Below are 18,265 nucleotides of genomic sequence, written 5' to 3' on the forward strand. Positions count from 1 at the left end.
CAGTGCACTGTGAAAGTATCAAAATAAAAAGGCCTTGTTAAGTCATGACACAAACTCCTCATCATCTTCACAACAGGAGAAGAATCATCAGCTAGATTCACTCCAAACCAACCATCAGCTGCACAACACACCACACCACATAACTATGAGTTTAATCACCAGGTCTGTGCTCTTCACTCATTTAGGCCACAGATCTATTTTATTCAATTTTTCCTTTTTCCCTTCATCATAAAACATGTGACATGCTGTCATGCACTTCATAAAAAAAGTTTGTTCTGACGTATTCAGAGTTGTATATCTAAATACAGAATTCACTCGCACATCAAAGCAGGAACTCAGTGTTTTAGAGTTTCCACTCAAACACATCTCATTCACTCGTGCTAGAATTCAGTCACCTTTCATTAATCTAAAACCAATCAACTAATTTGCATATCAGCTATTAACCCACTAAGTTGACAGGACGACAGGAAAGCATGTTCAAAATATTATCACAAAAGACAATTTCCCTCATACAGTAAATTACTTGCTGCATCAATCAAGCAGGAAGCTTCTCCCAATTTACCATTTTAACACTAAATTTATTGCCTGATCACTGATTTATCAAACCAGGATTTTTTTTCCCACAAAAGTTAAATTGTTGTCCTGCAACTTGGAGAGTCAATTTTTTTTTTTTTTAGGATAAATTCAGTATTTGATAACAAGTGTCTGCTAAATTGAGACTAATTTAACACTGATGAAAGATAACAAGCTAATTTTCATTACATGTGTTTGTGTTATTAGGCAGGTCTAATGCATGTCTGTGGAGCTGCATCTCCAGCAGAGCATGTTCTTAAAGCTGCCTTTCCTACACACTTCTCTGCTATTATTTAATCATTTCTTAACTAATGTGCTATGAGTCTTCATGAGTCATTTTGTGTTTGGAATTGTTAGTAGGGTTAATGCATGTTCTGCTTGTGTGTGTGTGATTTTGTATATGTTTCTATTTTCGCAATGTTTCAGACTCCGTCTCAATTTTCCAACTTAAGCTGTCAGTTTTCTTTTCCCCAGGTTTGCTAACCCAAATTTTGATTTCCCACATTAAATAATTCCTATGTGTTCTCACCTAGTCTTCTCACTCTGTTGTCCTCGCACTCTTTTGTCCTCTCCCACTTCAACAGTCCCGGCAGTTCTCCTTCAGCTTTGTCCTGTCTAGTAGCTGAAGTGCTGCTGCTGCCTTCTTGGGCGACTTCTTAGCAGCTGCTGCCGGTTTCTTGGCTTTGGCCGCGGCGGGCGTCTTAGCTTTGGTCTCAGTAACCCTGTTCATCTTGAAGGATCCGGAGGCCCCGGTGCCCTTGGTCTGCACCAGAGTGCCCTTCGCCACCAGACTCTTGATGGCGGTCTTGACACGGGCCTTGTTCTTGTCCACATCGTAGCCTCCGGCAGCCAGAGCCTTCTTGAGGGCGGCCACGGCTTTCACAATCAGCTCGCCCACACTGGGGCCGACCTTCTTGGGATTGGAAGTCGTCGTCTTCTTCTTCTTGGCCTGAACCTCTGCACAGGGCGCAGGGCGTGTTTATGATGGAGCCTTTCCCACCACAGCGCCGGCACGTTGAGCACATCATGAAGGGTCCATTTCTTTCATGTAGCTATGGTCACTAGCCAGCATGCTAGCCGCATGTGGCTTGCCCGAGTCACTCAGTCCTTTTTGAGCATTTCAACATGCTGCCGCCGCAGACCCTGGCCTCAGATCCAGCAAGTTTAGCGCGCTGATCTCCAAAAAAAGTCCCGAAGGCCAGAAAGACGTCAAATAAGTGTCTCGTGCTGAGAACTCAAACAAAAACTCCTCTTCACGCTGCCATCTTGCTCGCCCCTCCGTGAAATTCAACCAATCAGACAGGAAGATGGGTTTGCTTTCTTCTTCTGCTGCTGTTTATCCACATTACTGCTGCTTGTTGGGACTTTTTTGCTCAGGACTTGATGCTGTCTCTTTATCATGTTATTGCTTTGGAGCTGCATTCCTTGTCTTCAGGGAGGGGTGAGAGCTTGCTTGCTTGTGAGGTTGAGAGACACATGGCGCTGTAAATAAGTCAGCCAGAAACTTGGCCTGCATGTTTCCAATGATGTTAAAATATAACTTTCTTCCGACTGCTGCATGTGGAAAATTGATTCAGGTCTGCTTTTCACCTGAAAGTGACAAACTAAAACATGTTCATTATTATCATCACTGCTTAATCAACACACATCTCTCTCTCTCTCTCGCTCTGTGTTTTTGTGAACAATCCTTTCTTAAAAGCAGAAAATGAAATTGTAGTTGTTTTTGGCTGATCAACACAAAACCTTTTTCCTATGATTATTTTTCTTTTTCACTCTTTTTTTTCTTTTTTTTTCGTTACAATAGCTGGTGACCTGCAGAATCACCGCTCTCACTCACAATCAAAGGCAATTACCTTTACACAGCGCACAAAAACACTGTGATGTCAGACACATTCACACTCACTTTTTCATCTGCATAAATAAACCATATGGCTGGAGATATGTGCCATGGTGATCCATAAGCATGATCACCAGTTTATTTAATTATTTTTAATCCAACAAAACAAATAAACAAAAACATGATGCTGATGCTACACACACACACGAGTCAAGGTGCAGAAAAACTGCTCATGGAAACGCTGCACACTCTCTGTTTCCCTCTCTTTGAGTAGTTCTCAGACAGCTCTTGATCTGATAATGTGTAGCTTGCTCATCAGCTCAAAAAACAAAAACAAAACTGCAACGCGACATCACACAGTAGTTGCTCTGCCCACAGCGGCAAAGTCTTACACTTTCATATTCAACTCAGCTTCTCCATCATGTACTTTTAGATGTTTCATACAGGGTTCAGCATATTAGTTGTTTTCACAGGTGTGCTCTACATCTCAACAATGGCTCATAATAAGACGACAGTCTTTCACACAGGTCAAGTGCCTCTATGCACTTCATTAGTTTAAATATTTACCTATATCACTTCTCCTCACATGTCATTGTACTGAATTTAAGCAACCACAAGCTTAATGTAGATTACTTTTAACAACTATCCACCTCAATAACGTCTATGGTTTGGCACACAGGCTGTTAACATTTTGTGTCAGGAAGGGGTGGGGGGAAAGCCACCCACCAGAGCATAGCTGCTGATGTGGGCTGGCCTTTTCCACACACTCTTCAAGGCTGGTGTGTTTTCTGAAAACTTCTAACATTTGAATCTCTTCCATTTATAAGCCTGCGATTAACCGCACGGCTCAGGTCCGCGTGAAACCCGCGTGACCGCGCTTGCGTGAACCCGCGCAGCTGTGGAGCCGTCGCTCCCTCTCTTTTTTACATAAATACTTTGTGCTGCCAGGAGCAAAGTCCAGCACAAACGTCTGTCTCCCTCCGACTCACTCTTGGTTGCTTAGAAACCCATGATAACAACAACAGTCGGTGTCACAGACCACATGTTCTGCTCCGCACACACCCACACAACAACAACAACGACGACGACGACAACAAAAACAACACAAAATAGGCCTATCGTCCAGCACAGTCTGGACCCCGCGGAACTTCTCAACGCCCCACAAAGTGGCGGAGAACTCACCTCTCGCCACACAAAGTAGCGAGGAACCTCTTGCTCCACAAAGTAGCAAGGAACCTCTTGCTCCACAAAGTAGCAAGGAACCCGGGTATCGCTCCACAAAGTAGCGAACTTCTCAACGCCTCACACAGTGGCGGAGACTGCACAACCACACGGTTATAGAGTCGGGCTCTTCTCAACGCCTCACACAGTGGCGGAGACTGCACAACGACACGGTTATAGAGTCGGCCTCTTTAAACTTACTTGGCGTTGCTTAGAGTGTAATATCAGCCCGAATCCCGCCGACCGTCATTCATCGAGGAGAAAAGACAGACCGCGAATCCACAGGAACTTCCTGGCTGACGTCAGTCTTTCAGCGTGCCTCTCCTCCCCTCGGTGAATGCGATTCCATGGCTCCGGCATCGAAGGACCAATTAATGATAGGTTTGTAGCTTGAACCTATTCGCTGGAACGTTAAGACAATATAATTACACTGCTAAGCAAGACACAAATAGGCAAAGTTCTTCATGTTACTCGTGCACGGGAGAGACCGGACAGAGCGCCGTCCCTTCGCTTGACCCCAGTTGCTCTCGTCCGTTCTCCCATACACTGTCCTTTTATTGAGGTTACATGAATATGCATAGGTTCATTAACATACGACGTCTACATACAAACAAAGAGTACCTTGCCTGTGTGTGTGTGTGTGTGTGTGTGTGTGTGTGTGTGTGTGTGTGTGTGTGTGTACTGCTGATCAAAGGGTCAAACATCCTTGGTCAGGAAGAGGGTAGCCTCCCCCTCACCCTATATGGTTCATCCTAGATAACACGGTGAGGAAGTCCTGCAGTTCATCTAAACAAAGAGCACTTAGACTAGAACAGACGCAACTACGTTAATCCTACCATAAAACAATAAGACATGGTATGACCTCTCATGCTCCCAAAGTGCTGTCTAATACACACAAAGTTTGCAGACTATCAAGGATCAAAACCTCTACCAATCTACAACTAATTACAAAACTCTAAGCATATATAAGTAAATATTTCTAAGCATAAATGACAATCAACAATACAAATCTAACAGTGAGTCTGCAGCCGATGTTGCAGACTGCCTCATGGCTGAATCAAATCTGTTGAAGAAATGATTCAGTTCATTTGCCCATCTCACATCCCTCCCAGGCAGAGAGTTCTGCTGTTTGTGGCCCGAGATGGTTCTGAGGCCTCTCCAGACTTCACCAACGTTGTTTTGCTGAAGCTGGTTCTCCATCTTCTGCCTATAGCTGTCCTTCCCATTCCTTATCAGTCCCCTCAACTCTCTCTGCACCCTTTTCAACTCCTCTTTGTCTTTGGATTTGAAGGCCCCCCTCTTCTGCTTGAGGACAGCTTTAATTTCTGGGGTAATCCAAGGTTTGTTGTTGGAAAAACACCGTACAGTCCTGGTAGGTACGGTGTTATCCACACAGAAATTAACATAGTCAGTAATGCATGTAGTAAGGCTGTCGATGTCCTCTCCATGGTCGTCACAGATCACCTCCCACACAGTCGACTCAAAACAATCCTTAAGAGCCTCCTCACTCTCCTCCGACCATCTCTGCACTGTGCGGATGGCTGGTGGCTCCCTGCGCACTAAGGGCTCATACACAGGGACAAGGTGCACCAGGTTGTGGTCAGATTTGCCCAGTGGAGGGAGAGGTGATGAACTGTATGCCTCTTCTGCATTGGCATACAGTAAGTCCAGTGTTTTATTGTCTCTGGTTGGGCAGGTCACATACTGGGTGAAGGTGGGCAGTGTGGAGTCCAGTGAGGCATGTTTGAAGTCCCCTGATATTATGAGAAGGGCTCTCGGTGATTGTGTTTGCAGTCTGCTGACCACAGAGTGGAGAGAGTCACAGGCTGCATCCGCGTTGGCCGAGGGGGGGGCATATGCTGTTATTGCGATAACATGCGAGAACTCCCGGGGCAGATAGTACGGACGCATGCTAACGGCTAACAGCTCAATGTCTCTGCTGCAGAGTTGTTCTTTCACAGTGATGTGCCCAGGGTTACACCTCAGCTCTTCTCTGACAGGATGGTGGGAGTTTCTAACAATTACAGAGTCTTCATTAATTCCATGCAAACATACACCTATCTGGAACAACCCTGACATATTACAAAACAATAATATGATTAACTTCCCAGATTGGAGTTGCAAAGGAATTAAATACTTGGAGCATATTTTAGAAGGAACAGACTTTATTCCATTTGACAGACTAGTTATACAATATGGGATCAACAAGAAAATCCATAGTAAAAAAGAAATTTAAACCCAGTAAAGTTGAATTACAAACACCACGAAGTGTGGTACAATTTCTTACTGTTATAACCACCAAATTATTGCCTAAAATATACAAAACACTTTCTAAAATAGATGAATCAATATCCCTTCCTATTGCTAAATGGGAAGCAGATTTATCGATCAGCTTAGACCAAAACGTCTGGTATCAGGTATGCTTAAAAACCTTTCAATTGATTAGAAATTACAGTCTTCAAAACAATACAAAATACTACATAGAGTACTCTATGCAGGTAATCAAATGTTCCAGATGGGCTTTATGTCATCTAACAACTGCTCACACTGTCAAGGCAATACACTGGACAATTACATCCACACTCATTGGTTCTGTCCACCAGTTCAGAAGTTTTGGCGTGGGATATGTGAAGAATTATCAAAGTGTCTTAAATAGTGTGTTTGTTGGGCAACTTGGATGATGTCACTACAGAAATAAATACAGCCTACATGGTTTTCACTGCCCTGTGCATTTCCAAGAAAACAGTCCTCATAAACTGGAAAAATAAAAATAATCTAAATTCTAACCAATATACAAACCATGTAATAGATCACATTAGTCTTGATACAGCCTCTGCCACCACATTAAATTAATCGCTCTAGGCGTCTTTGATCGGCTCCATCACCTAGCGGGGTGGGGGGTCGTGGTTTTGTCCTGCCTTCACTAGTATCGCGGTTGCGAGGGTAGGTGCAGGCTTGGGCTGAGGGTGTTCCGCCTCCGGGTTGGGACTCTGGGTGGGCCCAGGGGCCTTGTGCCCTGGCTGGTATGTCGCCGTGGTTGTGGGTTGGTGTGTGCGTGTAGGCCCTGCCCTGGCGTGGGGGGCCTCTGATGCGCCGGCGGAAATAGGGGTGTCTTCAACTGGCGGGGAGTTTGTCACATCCTTGGTCTGGATGGGCCTGAGCTCCCTGGCCGTGGTGTATTCCTGGTAGTGGGTGTGCCTACTGGGGTCAGTGGGGAAGCTGGCCCCAGGGTGGGGCTTCTCGCCCCCCATCCCTACCTCCCTAAGATAAGAAGGAGTCTCACCATCTGCCTAATTTCCCTCAGTGACTGGACATCTCAGTTGAAATTACCCCACTGTGTGCTATCTTATACGTCTATAACTAAGTGACACAATTGTTGTATTGTTAAAAGTTGTGATCAGTACATAAAATAAAGAAATTTCCATCACACTTATCATTTCCAAGTAAGACTTTTCCCAATCTACCAATTTGGAAACCTCACCAGCGATTCTACTTTCTGAGGTGGTTGAGGAAGTTGAATGCCAGCATCAATTCAAATTTCGACAGGAGTGTGATCGAGCGCTTGCTGACAAGCTGCATTACAGTTTGGTATTTATACATGTGTGTATATATATATATTTATATTTTTATTTAGTCTGTTAATATTTGTAATATTTTTTACTGTACTGCTTAGTTACTTGTCTTCTGCTTGTCATACACATTTGTGTCACGGCCGGGCGGATCGCACGCAGTAATTCGGCGTGCCCGTGTGGCGTGCTGGCTAGACCCAAGCGCGGCGAAGGCTAGCGGTGGGTTTGGAGCAGACACGCAGTTATTCTAGTAATGACCTGAGCACGAAGCGTGGCTTCGGAACGGTCGTTACAGACAGAGAGCGAGCGGAGCCGGGAAGAGGAAAAGGATTGAAAGGGGTTGTAACTCACAGTTGCTGGATCAGGCGGAGACTGATGTCGCAGAGTTTCGGAGCTCGTGACACGAGGATACTGATGTCTGAGCGGCGAACAGGTGGGTGGCGTCTCTCTTTTAACCCCGGCCCCGTGATCAGCTGATCACAGCCGATCACCGGCTGACAGGACCCCCCCCCCGAGGACCGGCACCCGACGGGCCAGGACGGCGGCGACGGAAATCCGAGATGAGGGAAGGATCCAAGATGAAGCGGGACGGCACCCAGGAGCGCTCATCAGGGCCGTAGCCAGCCCAGTCCACCAAATACTGGACCCCCCGGCCCCGGGGACGGGAGTCCAAGATCCGACGGACAGTGTAGACAGGACCCCCATCGACGATCCTGGGTGGGGGCGGGGCCCGGGAGGGGGGCGCCAGTGGGGAAGCGACGTGCCGCTTAAGCTGCGAGACGTGGAAAACCGGATGGACCTTCATGGCGGGCGGAAGCCGGAGACGGTAAGCCACGGGGTTGAGCCGGGCGGTGACTTCGTACGGGCCGACGAACCGGGGAGCGAGCTTCTTGGACTCGCCGCGCAGCCGTAGGTGCTTAGAGGAGAGCCAGACGCGGTCCCCCGGCCGGAAGGGGTGACCCGGGCGGTGGCGGCGACGATGCTGCCGGGTGTACAGAGCGTTGGCCCGGGAAATGGCAGCCCGCGCCTTGATCCAGGCCTGGCGACAGCGGCGGACCATCCGTTCAGCAGCCGGCACGTCGACCTCCGCTTCCTGATGGCTGAAGATAGGAGGTTGAAATCCATGACAGACCTCAAAGGGCGAGAGACCGGTGGCGGAAGAGATGTGAAGGTTATGAGACAACTCAGCCCACACCAGGTAACGAGGCCATAGCGACGGTTGGGCGGAGACGAAGCACCGTAAGAAGCGCCCCAACTGTTGGTTGGTCCGTTCAACCTGCCCATTGGTCTGAGGGTGATAGCCGGACGAGAGACTGGGAGACGCTCCGATCAGGCGGCAGAAGGCCTTCCAGAACCTGGCGGTGAACTGTGGCCCCCGATCGGAGACTATGTCCTTGGGGAATCCGTGAAGCCGGACGACATGGTCCAGGAGGAGCTCGGCCGTCCGTTTGGCGGAGGGGAGGCCGGCCAGGGCGACCAGGTGCACCGCCTTAGAAAACCGGTCCACAAAGGTGAGGATGGTGTCAAGACCGTCTACAGATGGAAGGCCGGTAACAAAGTCAAGGCCGACATGGGACCAGGGACGTCTCGGCACCGGGAGAGGGTGAAGGTCGCCAGCGGGTGGCTGGGTGGAGGACTTGGCCCGAGCACAGGTGTCACAGGCGGAAACGAAGTCCCGGACGTCCCGAGTCATGGAGGGCCACCAGAAGGCACGACGGAGGAGCTGGAGGGTCCTGTCGGGCCCTGGGTGACCAGAGAGCGGGGAGGAGTGAGCCCAGAGCAAGGCCTCCTGACGGCACCGGGATGGCACATAGAGCCGCCCAGCTGGGGTCTCCGGCGGAGGCGGTTCGGCGGTCAGGGCGTCCCGGATAGAGTCCTCCAAGGGCCACCGCAGGGGGGCAGCGAAACAATGAGACGGTAGGATAGGTCCAGGGTCTGGCGTGAAGTCGTCCTGGGTGAACTGCCGGGAGAGGGCGTCTGCCTTGGTGTTCTTGGAGCCAGGGCGGTAGGCGAGGTGGAAGTTGTACGGTTCGAAGAATAAGGCCCAACGGGCCTGCCTTGGGTTGAGCTGCTTGGCAGAACGAATATGGATCAGGTTCTGGTGATCAGTCCAGATCAGAAATGGTTCTTTCGCTCCCAGGAGCCAATGCCGCCATTCTTCCAAGGCCCACTTGATGGCCAGGAGTTCCCGGTCGCCGACACCATACCGTCGCTGCGTGTCGGAGAACTTCCTTGAAAAGTAGCAGCACGGGTGAAGTTTTCCATCCGGGCCGTGTTGAGAGAGGACGGCGCCAGCGCCAACATCGGAGGCATCCACCTCCACCACAAAATCTCCGGCAGGATCAGGGTGGAGCAGGACGGGAGCTGTAGCAAACCGACGAATAAGGTCTCGGAAGGCCAGTTTCGCACCAGGGGGGAGGCAGAAGGGCTTGGGCAGGTTAGCTGGTTTGGTGAGGGATGTCAGTGGCGCGACAATGGTGCTGAAATTGCGGATAAAGCGCCGATAAAAATTGGCAAAGCCCAGGAAGCTCTGTAGCTGCTTAAGGCTGGAAGGCTGAGGCCACTGGGCCACGGCTTGGAGCTTTTGCGGGTCCATGGTCAGGCCATTGGAGGAGATGGTGAAGCCCAGGAAGGTAGTGGACCGTTGATGGAAGGCACACTTTTCCAGTTTGCAGAACAGCTGGTACTCGAGCAGCCTGCTTAGCACGGCCCGCACATGGCGAATATGGTCTACTTCGGTGCGAGAGTAGATCAGGATGTCATCCAGATAGGCAAACACCCATCGGCCCAGCATGTCCCGCAAGACGTCGTTGATCAGGTGTTGGAAGACAGCAGGGCTGTTGCAGAGGCCGAAGGGCATCACCAGATACTCCCAGTGCCCGTTAGGGGTGATGAAGGCCGTCTTCCATTCGTCCCCTTCTCTAATCCGCACCAAATTGTAAGCGCTGCGTAGGTCTAGTTTGGTGAAGATGCAGGCCTGGGAGAGGGAATCGAGCGCGGTGGATAGCAGAGGAAGAGGATGGCGGTTCTTAACAGTGATTTTATTCAAGCCTCGGTAGTCTATACAGGGGCGAAGCCCGCCGTCTTTCTTCTTTACAAAGAAGAACCCCGCAGCTGCAGGGGAGGTAGAAGGGCGAATGAAGCCCTGTTGGAGAGCCTCAGCGACGTACTCCTCCATGGCTTTGTTCTCTGCGGTTGACAGCGAGAACAGGCGACCACGAGGAGGGACTGCTCCCGGGAGGAGCTCGATGGCCATGTCGTAGGAGCGATGAGGAGGGAGAGCGGCGGCTCGCCTCTTACTGAAGACCTCGGACAGGTCATGGTAAGCCGGAGGGATCCTATCCAGATCGACGGGCTCCGGGGGTGACGCCTCTTCTGACTTTGAGTCCTGTCCAGTCCGGAGGAGAAGGCAGCGGCGTGAACACTGGGGACCCCAGTCCAGGATCTGGCAGGAAGACCAGGAGACGTGGGGGTCATGTCGACGGAACCAGGGGTATCCGAGGATGAGAGGAGAGGAAGGGGCCGAGACTACTAGGAACCGGATCTCCTCCTGATGATCCCCGACAGACATGCGGACTGGCTGGGTCTGGAACTGGACCGGGTAGGGTTGGAGTGGTCGCCCGTCTACTGAGGTCACCGGGAGAAATCGGTCGACGGAAGTCAATGGGATGCGGAGCCGAGAGGCTAGTTTTTGGTCGATGAAGTTCTCGGCGGCTCCGGTGTCCAGGAGGGCTTCGGACGAGAGCTGTTGGTGTTTCAGGTGAAACGTGACCGGTAGCAGAAAACGAGAGGGATCAGAGGAGTGGGAAGGGCCAGGTGGGACACCCCCGCAGTCTACCTGGCGTCGTCGTTTCCCGGCCGTAGCGGGCACTGGGGACGGCGGTGTCGAGCTGATCCACAGTAGGCGCAGAGGCCCTCACGCCAGCGTCTCTCTTTCTCCTCTTTGGGGAGTCCACCCAGCTGCATGGGCTCCTCGCTGGATGTGCTGCTTGGGCTAGCCGTGGCTCCATCAGAGGGGGGAGGAGGTCGCGACGACGTGGTCCGCTGAGGCTGGAAGGGTTTTAAGGCCCGAGGGGCATGGCGAGGCCGCGACATCACGCGTTGGTCGATCTTCAGGGCAAGGTCCACGGCCTCATCCAAGGTCTTTGGGGCCTCACGGCCGGCCATCTCGTCTCTGATGTAATCAGCCAGCCCCTCTAGAAAGATGGAGCGCAGAGAAGCATCTCCCCATTGAAGCTTAGCAGCCAGGGTGCGGAATCGGGAGGCGAAGTAACAGACTGGTCGGCTGCCCTGGCGTAGATGAAGCAGCTGTGACTCCACTTCCACTTCACTGCTGGGGGGAACGAAGGTCTTTTTTAACTCCTCCACAAACAGAGCATAGTCATTACACGCTGCAGACTTATTGTTGTAGAGAGCCGCGGCCCATTCCTGAGCCTGGCCAGACAAGAGAGAGGTGAGCATCGCCACTTTTGCACGGGCAGTGACGTATTTAGTGGGTTGACATTCAAACATCATGTCTAAGGTGGCGAGCAGTCCATCAGGCCGGCCGTCTACTCCGTTCCACTTGTCGGGTAGTCCGATCCGGGGTTCAGCGCTCACCGGCGCTGGCTGACGTTGCAGCGAGGTGACGGAAGAGGAAAGCTGGAGGACAGTTTCGGTGAGAGACTCCATCTTTGTGCTCATCCGATCCACCACACCGCGGAGATATAACACTTCGGCTTTCAGCCGTTCGAATTCCGCTGGGTCTACATGCGGCTCAGACATCCTGTCACGGCCGGGCGGATCGCACGCAGTAATTCGGCGTGCCCGTGTGGCGTGCTGGCTAGACCCAAGCGCGGCGAAGGCTAGCGGTGGGTTTGGAGCAGACACGCAGTTATTCTAGTAATGACCTGAGCACGAAGCGTGGCTTCGGAACGGTCGTTACAGACAGAGAGCGAGCGGAGCCGGGAAGAGGAAAAGGATTGAAAGGGGTTGTAACTCACAGTTGCTGGATCAGGCGGAGACTGATGTCGCAGAGTTTCGGAGCTCGTGACACGAGGATACTGATGTCTGAGCGGCGAACAGGTGGGTGGCGTCTCTCTTTTAACCCCGGCCCCGTGATCAGCTGATCACAGCCGATCACCGGCTGACAATTTGATTGCAATGCTGACCCTGTGCTAACTTGCATATGACAAATAAAAACTGAAACTGAAACAAACCTCAATTCAGCAGTTCACCTTAAACTCAGTTAACATCCTCCTTTCCAATTTTTTGCAGAGCTCCTGGTTTATCCCCACTTCAGTTCTCAGTGTATTCTTTAAATTGTCAATTTCAATAAAACCTTTAATCTGCCTCTGACTGTTAGAGTCTGACTTCAGAGTCCATCTCAGCCATCATGACATTATAACCGTGACTTACATGTATTTCTTTCACTGCCATGATTTCTGTTAGATTAATGTAATTATTTTGCTATATACTAAGATACAGCTGTCTTTTTCTTAAGCCTGTGTTATGCTTAACCTCCTCACTACTGCATATGTAGAAGTGGAGGCATGCAGAATCCCCACTGCTTCCTCTCTCTGGACAGATAATACTTGTGTACCCTTTCTGCTACATATATCCTGCTGAACTGTGTTTGATCTGTGTAGACTGGACTGGACACCTACTAAGAGGGTACTTAAGGTATAAGTTGGGTCTGTTTCTTCTGTCCCTTACTGAACTCCTGAACAGTATTGGTCAAGTTACTTGAAAAAAGTAATCAGTAACTTTAAAGTAAATAAAACCAAAGACTAGCAGTCCTGTTGCTCTATTTTCACCTGTTTAGCAGGAGTGAGGCAGGCGGAGGTTTGCCCTGGTGCAGGTGTGTCGCAGCCGTCATGTCAGTGGAAGAATCCAGGAGTTTCTCTGTGAGTTTCACAGCGTAGCCTACTCAGTGCTTGTGCGGAAGTTTAGGGGGTGTTTTTGCTGTAAAAATAAGTTTTCTTTGAACAGCAGATGCTAATGTTTTTGTCACTTTTTATGGAATCAAACTCATAGTAAGGTCAGTACTTCCACGCTCATACTCTCTCCCGCACTCCATATATTATCCATTGTTGATCTGCACACAGCTGTTGCCACGAACGTCGCACTCGCTTACGTCATTGTCATGAGACACTCGCAAAAAAAAAATCATGGTTTTAGTAACGCAGTAACGCAGTGTGCTTACGGGAAAGTAACAGTAATCTAATTACCTTTTTTGCAATAGTAATCCCTTACTTTACTCGTTACTTGAAAAAAGTAATCGTATTACTTTTCTCTGCTGCTGAATTCCTTACTGCACTGCTGCAGTGAATGAATTCCTTTTTGCAAGAATAAAACTCTCGAAAGACAACTCCAGCAGTTCACTTGTTTTATTTAATGCACTAAATTTCCAACACATTACACTGAACTGAAAACTTAATCACTGATTGAAATGTATGTTGACTATTGCACTACTGCACCAAACAAATCTATAATGCAGTAATTTGCAAATAAACACAGGATCTGTAACATTACAGTATTTATTGAGTGTTAAGGATAGACATTTGTTTTAATCAGAAGCAAATTTAAGACTAACCTACTAATGCAGTATGTTAATTTCTTCATTTCTGCGAAAGTACGATCACACTATTAATGTGATCACTTTTTTTTTCTTCCTCTGAGATCAGTGTACTGTCTTCACAAAAAGTTTGTTCGGAGTCTGTACTCTTTAAATCAGGACTGTCCACAGTTTCTATATATTGTAACACTTTCTCTATGCTTAGTACCAGTCTCTCAGATGCTGTCACTGTCTCATTCAGGCTCCATTTGCATTCTACGACTTTTTTTTGAAGATTTATAGATTGTGCACTGGAGGAGCCTTTATCTTGCTCCACTGAGTGGAGCTCCGTTTCACTGGCCTCCACCACTTCCTCAATTTTTATTAATTTCAGTTTAAATTTCTCTTTCTCCTCTTTCAATTCTTTCTTGTGTCCCATCAGTGTCCCCACCATGTTTTTATGCTCTTCCTCCTTCTTCTGTAATTCTTTACTAAGTTTGTTCATGTTATTCTCAATAGCCTTCATGTTTTGATTCATGGTGTCCAAGTTCTCTTGTTGTCGGGTTTCTGTTATCAAATAGACAAACAGGAAGTTTCACAGCTAATGTGTTTTAAACAGACACGAATAAGTTATATGTGACTTAATATTAAAATCTCAGTAGGGCATTTAAATAATACATTTTAATTCAAATGTGTTTCAGTAACAAAAATGTTTTCAAAAACAGTTAGAAACCCATGTGTGTTTTTATTGCTACTTTGACAAAACCTACAAAAAGACATATGAAGACTTGCTGTCAATTTAACAAATCCAAGAAGGTTAAAACTAATACATTGATGACTTAACTTACTGTGTTTGTGTTTCCACACAGCAAAGATGAGTACAAGGACACTCATGACACAAGCAGTGAAGCTGATGGCAATGCAAGCACCAGAGGTACATGGAGTCCCAAAAAAATCATCTGAAATATGAGAAAAAGTTAGACTTATGAATATATACAAATATAGAAGCATACCCAAATCAAATGATTTTTTACCTGGAACATGTATGTGTGTCTCTCTGCTCTGGTTGGTGTTCCTCTGTTGGACTCTGCAGGTGATGTTGTTACTGTGTCTCTTCTCCACAGTCACTCTGCTGCTGGCAGTATAGAGGTCATCAGGACCTCTGAGGGTCTCTGTAGGTCCAGCAGAGAGGAGGTTTCCCTCACCATCCAACCACAGCAGCTCAGGCTCTGGATACCAGCCTGCAGACTCACACTGTAACACCACTCCACTTATGGATTGGTCAATCCCTGCTAACTTGACAACTGCCTGGGAAACACTCCCTGGTGAGCAAAATAAGCATCAATTGAAGGACAGAGTAATAATTATCATGTCAAACATGCAGTACTAATGGCTGGTAAAACACTTCTGAGTACACAGATAAAAAAGAAGAATAACAAGAATAACTTCTGCTTACCAACAACAAGCTGGACAGTAATCTCTTTATCCAAATCTGGAAAGTAACATCTGTATATTCCTCTGTCTGAGTGTTGTACTTTGGAGAGTTTCAGGGAAATATCTCCATGCTTCAGTTCAGTGATGTCCACTGATGTTCGTCCTTTGAAAGATGAATGCTGATTAACATGAAGGTCTTGACCTTCATGCCACACATGGACAAATCTGGGTTTAAGGTCAGGTCTTGCCCACTCAAAGGTCATACCAGAAGCATCTGAAGCCGGTTTCAGATGGCATGGCAAAATAATGTCATCACCCACCATCACAGTTACTGCCTGCGATGGACCAACTACCTGAATCTGACCTGCAAAGATGATTCCAGCAATGAGACACAATGAGTGCAAAGATGATTCCAGCAACTTATCCAAACTTATTTTATACATTTTTTATTTATATGTAACAGCTAAACACAACAATTGTATGTTTTTATCAAATCCCCTAGATGCCAATGTAATTTAAACAAGTATGAATAAAACTTGATAATGTGATCCTGAACTCTCAGTGACAGTTAAAATCACCTGTTACTCTGAAAATACTAATCTACCACACTCTAACAAAGATGCAGTCTTTAGTCAAGTCTGATTATTTTGTTTTGTTTTCCCAAAGTTACCTTCACAACAGCATGTTAGGAGAAGCAGAACAGGAGCCTGATGAAAAATGAAACATGCGAATCTTGATGTAGGCTGCCCCTTACTTCGCTTTAGCACCATGATGTTCTGTGAAAAAATAAATAAATCATAAAAGTAAATAAATAAGCTATGTTCAGACTGTGTTGTCTTGTGAATATGTAAGAACTACTTCTAGATTGATTAATTTGCTGTGATCCAATATTCAACTTCTTTAATGCATGAAAGACAAAACAGATGTGTACTATTGCATGTATGTGAAAAATAATACAATAACTTTGGGATTCAGGAGAACAGGAGAGTGAAACAATCTGCCAGGGCTGCTTTATAGTCTTCTGAGCTAAGCTATTTCAAGTGTGCTGCATCAGAATAGTACCAGAGGAAACAGGCTGTCCTCTTGCTGTAATAATATCAGGCACATTTTTTAAAAATCTATTTGGCCTGCATCTGTTTGATTCATCTCTTTCTGCCATCGCTTACTGCATTGAATTTTAGATCAGCAGTTTGCAAGTTGGCAGTCAGTCAGTCCCTCACGTTAACTTTTATCGAGTGGAAAAAAGGTTAGCGTTCATCCTCCAGCTTCACTGTGTTTCTGTTATGCTAAGATAGTTGTGTCGCTAGCAATCACGTAGCACATCATTATATACCAACTAGTCCAACTTCAATAACCCTACAAAAGTCACTGCTGTTTAGTTTCTGTTTTCATTTATGTTGGAAGTGATAGCACAGCTGTACGTTTTAATCTTTTCAGAAACATTTCAGTCAGAACATGCTATATCATTTTTAGGTGGAAACTAGCGAGCTAACTTCCTGCTAACTTCTAACTCCGTTAAATTTAATACATTCTGTTTTCATGGATGCCTGGATATTAAACTTCATTGTTACACCTGATAAGGCAGCAACGCTGATCATTGTATTAAAGATGAAAGAATTTAGACAGTTTTTAACTCTCAGTGTTTGTTTGTTTTGGTGAGGCTCCTGACTATGGTAGCCATAATGCTCAGACAATCCATCAAACTGTGCGGCTTTGTAACTTAGCAAAGTCATACTAAAACATTTTTTGACAGATTTCTGAGTGCTGTGTACCACATAAAATCGGTTCGAGGTCAGTAAGCACAACCAGAATTCACACATAAGGCGCACCAGATTATAAGGTACACTGATGATTTTTGAGAAAATTAAAGGCTTTTAAGTGTGCCTTGTAGTACAGAAAATATGATACATTCTGAAACTAAATGTTATGGGCACAAATATTTTGAAAGCTGATATTTCCCACAGGTGGTCAACAGTGGAAATTACTTCTATAAAGGTCTCTGTCATTGAAGTCATTGTAATATATATTCAGCAGCATGAACATTCATATGGTTTATGCATTTATACATACAATGGTATCGGATAGTGGTATAGAACCAAACACAAATTGACAATTTGTACTACAAGCCAAATGTTTTAACATACCCACCCATTCTTAAAAATCAGGACTTAGGATTTATTAAAATCAGGAAATGACCTTGTCAAAACAAAACCAACTTAAGTTAAAGATGAAGAACTTACATACAAATTAACAGCTAAATTCCTGCCACAAAACCAATCATGTAACCATTACTGTTTGTTTAAGTACGGTTGAACCTGGTAATGACAGTTTTAATTGAGTTGTTTATAGTACTCGGTCATAGAATGCAAATGTATGACTTCTGTTTCAATAACTCTCATACTCAACCTCAAAATGAATTACCACTGTGTTATGCAGAAAAAATAATTGTAATATTCAAATTTCCTAAAAAGAATAGTTAGCATGAGTAACTCAATCTTAAAATCTTGAATATCAAGTTGTTGCACAAAGGCAGTGTGCCCCCCACCCATATCTACATGACAGCTAATCATCACCAAGTAATCTCAAAAGAAGATTTCATACCTGTTGTTGCTCTCAACACTTACTTCAGTGCAGTCAGTAAGTCAAAGTTCTAAAATAATGTACCTTGATCTAGGATTTATATAGATCAAGGTACATTCTGGTTATCTCTGTCTCTAGTAATTATTGACTTGCAATACTCTGCCAGCTGATGATAATTAAAGACAAAGGCAAATAGGTGTTTAAGATGTGAGTATGAGTAGTTCAGAACCAATATTACATTGCTTTAGTAATTTTTAAGTGGATAAATACATTCACTTAACTGATTGTCCAATATGGTGTGGTTTCAATGTGGTAGTGGTGTGTGTGACTGTGTGATAAGGTATTGAAAATTATATTACGCAGAGAGGTGTGGTGAGGAAAACATCAGACTTCACTCTATCTTAACTGAAGTAATTACTTTATAGTAGATGGTCTGCTTGAAGCTTTGCTCCGGTGCATGTGTAAAAAAAACAACACACTGCTTCAGAAGCACTGTATCGAGGCTTGATTCATTTG

The 18,265-nt window shown here is 46.4% G+C and overlaps 1 protein-coding gene across 1 annotated transcript; it reads right to left on the reverse strand.

Annotated features, from left to right (window-relative positions):
• Nucleotides 1–13,562: 13,562 nt before the first annotated feature.
• Nucleotides 13,563–17,811, reverse strand: LOC146579137 (butyrophilin subfamily 3 member A2-like). The gene is made up of 6 exons (XM_085261659.1): nucleotides 17,771–17,811; nucleotides 15,840–15,945; nucleotides 15,192–15,533; nucleotides 14,770–15,057; nucleotides 14,584–14,694; nucleotides 13,563–14,302 (listed from the first exon to the last, which is right to left on the reverse strand). Exons 2-6 carry the CDS (start codon nucleotides 15,937–15,939, stop codon nucleotides 13,800–13,802), a joined length of 1,344 nt encoding a protein of 447 aa, XP_085117785.1. The 5' UTR covers nucleotides 15,940–15,945; nucleotides 17,771–17,811; the 3' UTR covers nucleotides 13,563–13,799.
• Nucleotides 17,812–18,265: the final 454 nt, after the last annotated feature.

The sequence above is a fragment of the Mchenga conophoros genome, linkage group LG3 (genome assembly GCF_057382185.1).
Source record: "Mchenga conophoros isolate Kocher_MC1m ecotype Shallow Benthic linkage group LG3, M_conophoros_male_GT1.1, whole genome shotgun sequence".
Lineage (NCBI taxonomy): Eukaryota > Metazoa > Chordata > Actinopteri > Cichliformes > Cichlidae > Mchenga > Mchenga conophoros.

Coding starts and splice junctions, on each gene's coding strand:
- LOC146579137 (XM_085261659.1), bottom strand. CDS start 15,939: ATGGTGCTAAAGCGAAGTAAGGGGCAGCCTACATCAAGATTCGCATGT. Junction 15,058..15,191: donor TACTGTCCAGCTTGTTGTTG/GTAAGCAGAAGT, acceptor TTTGCTCACCAG/GGAGTGTTTCCCAGGCAGTT. Junction 14,695..14,769: donor GACACACATACATGTTCCAG/GTAAAAAATCAT, acceptor CTCATATTTCAG/ATGATTTTTTTGGGACTCCA.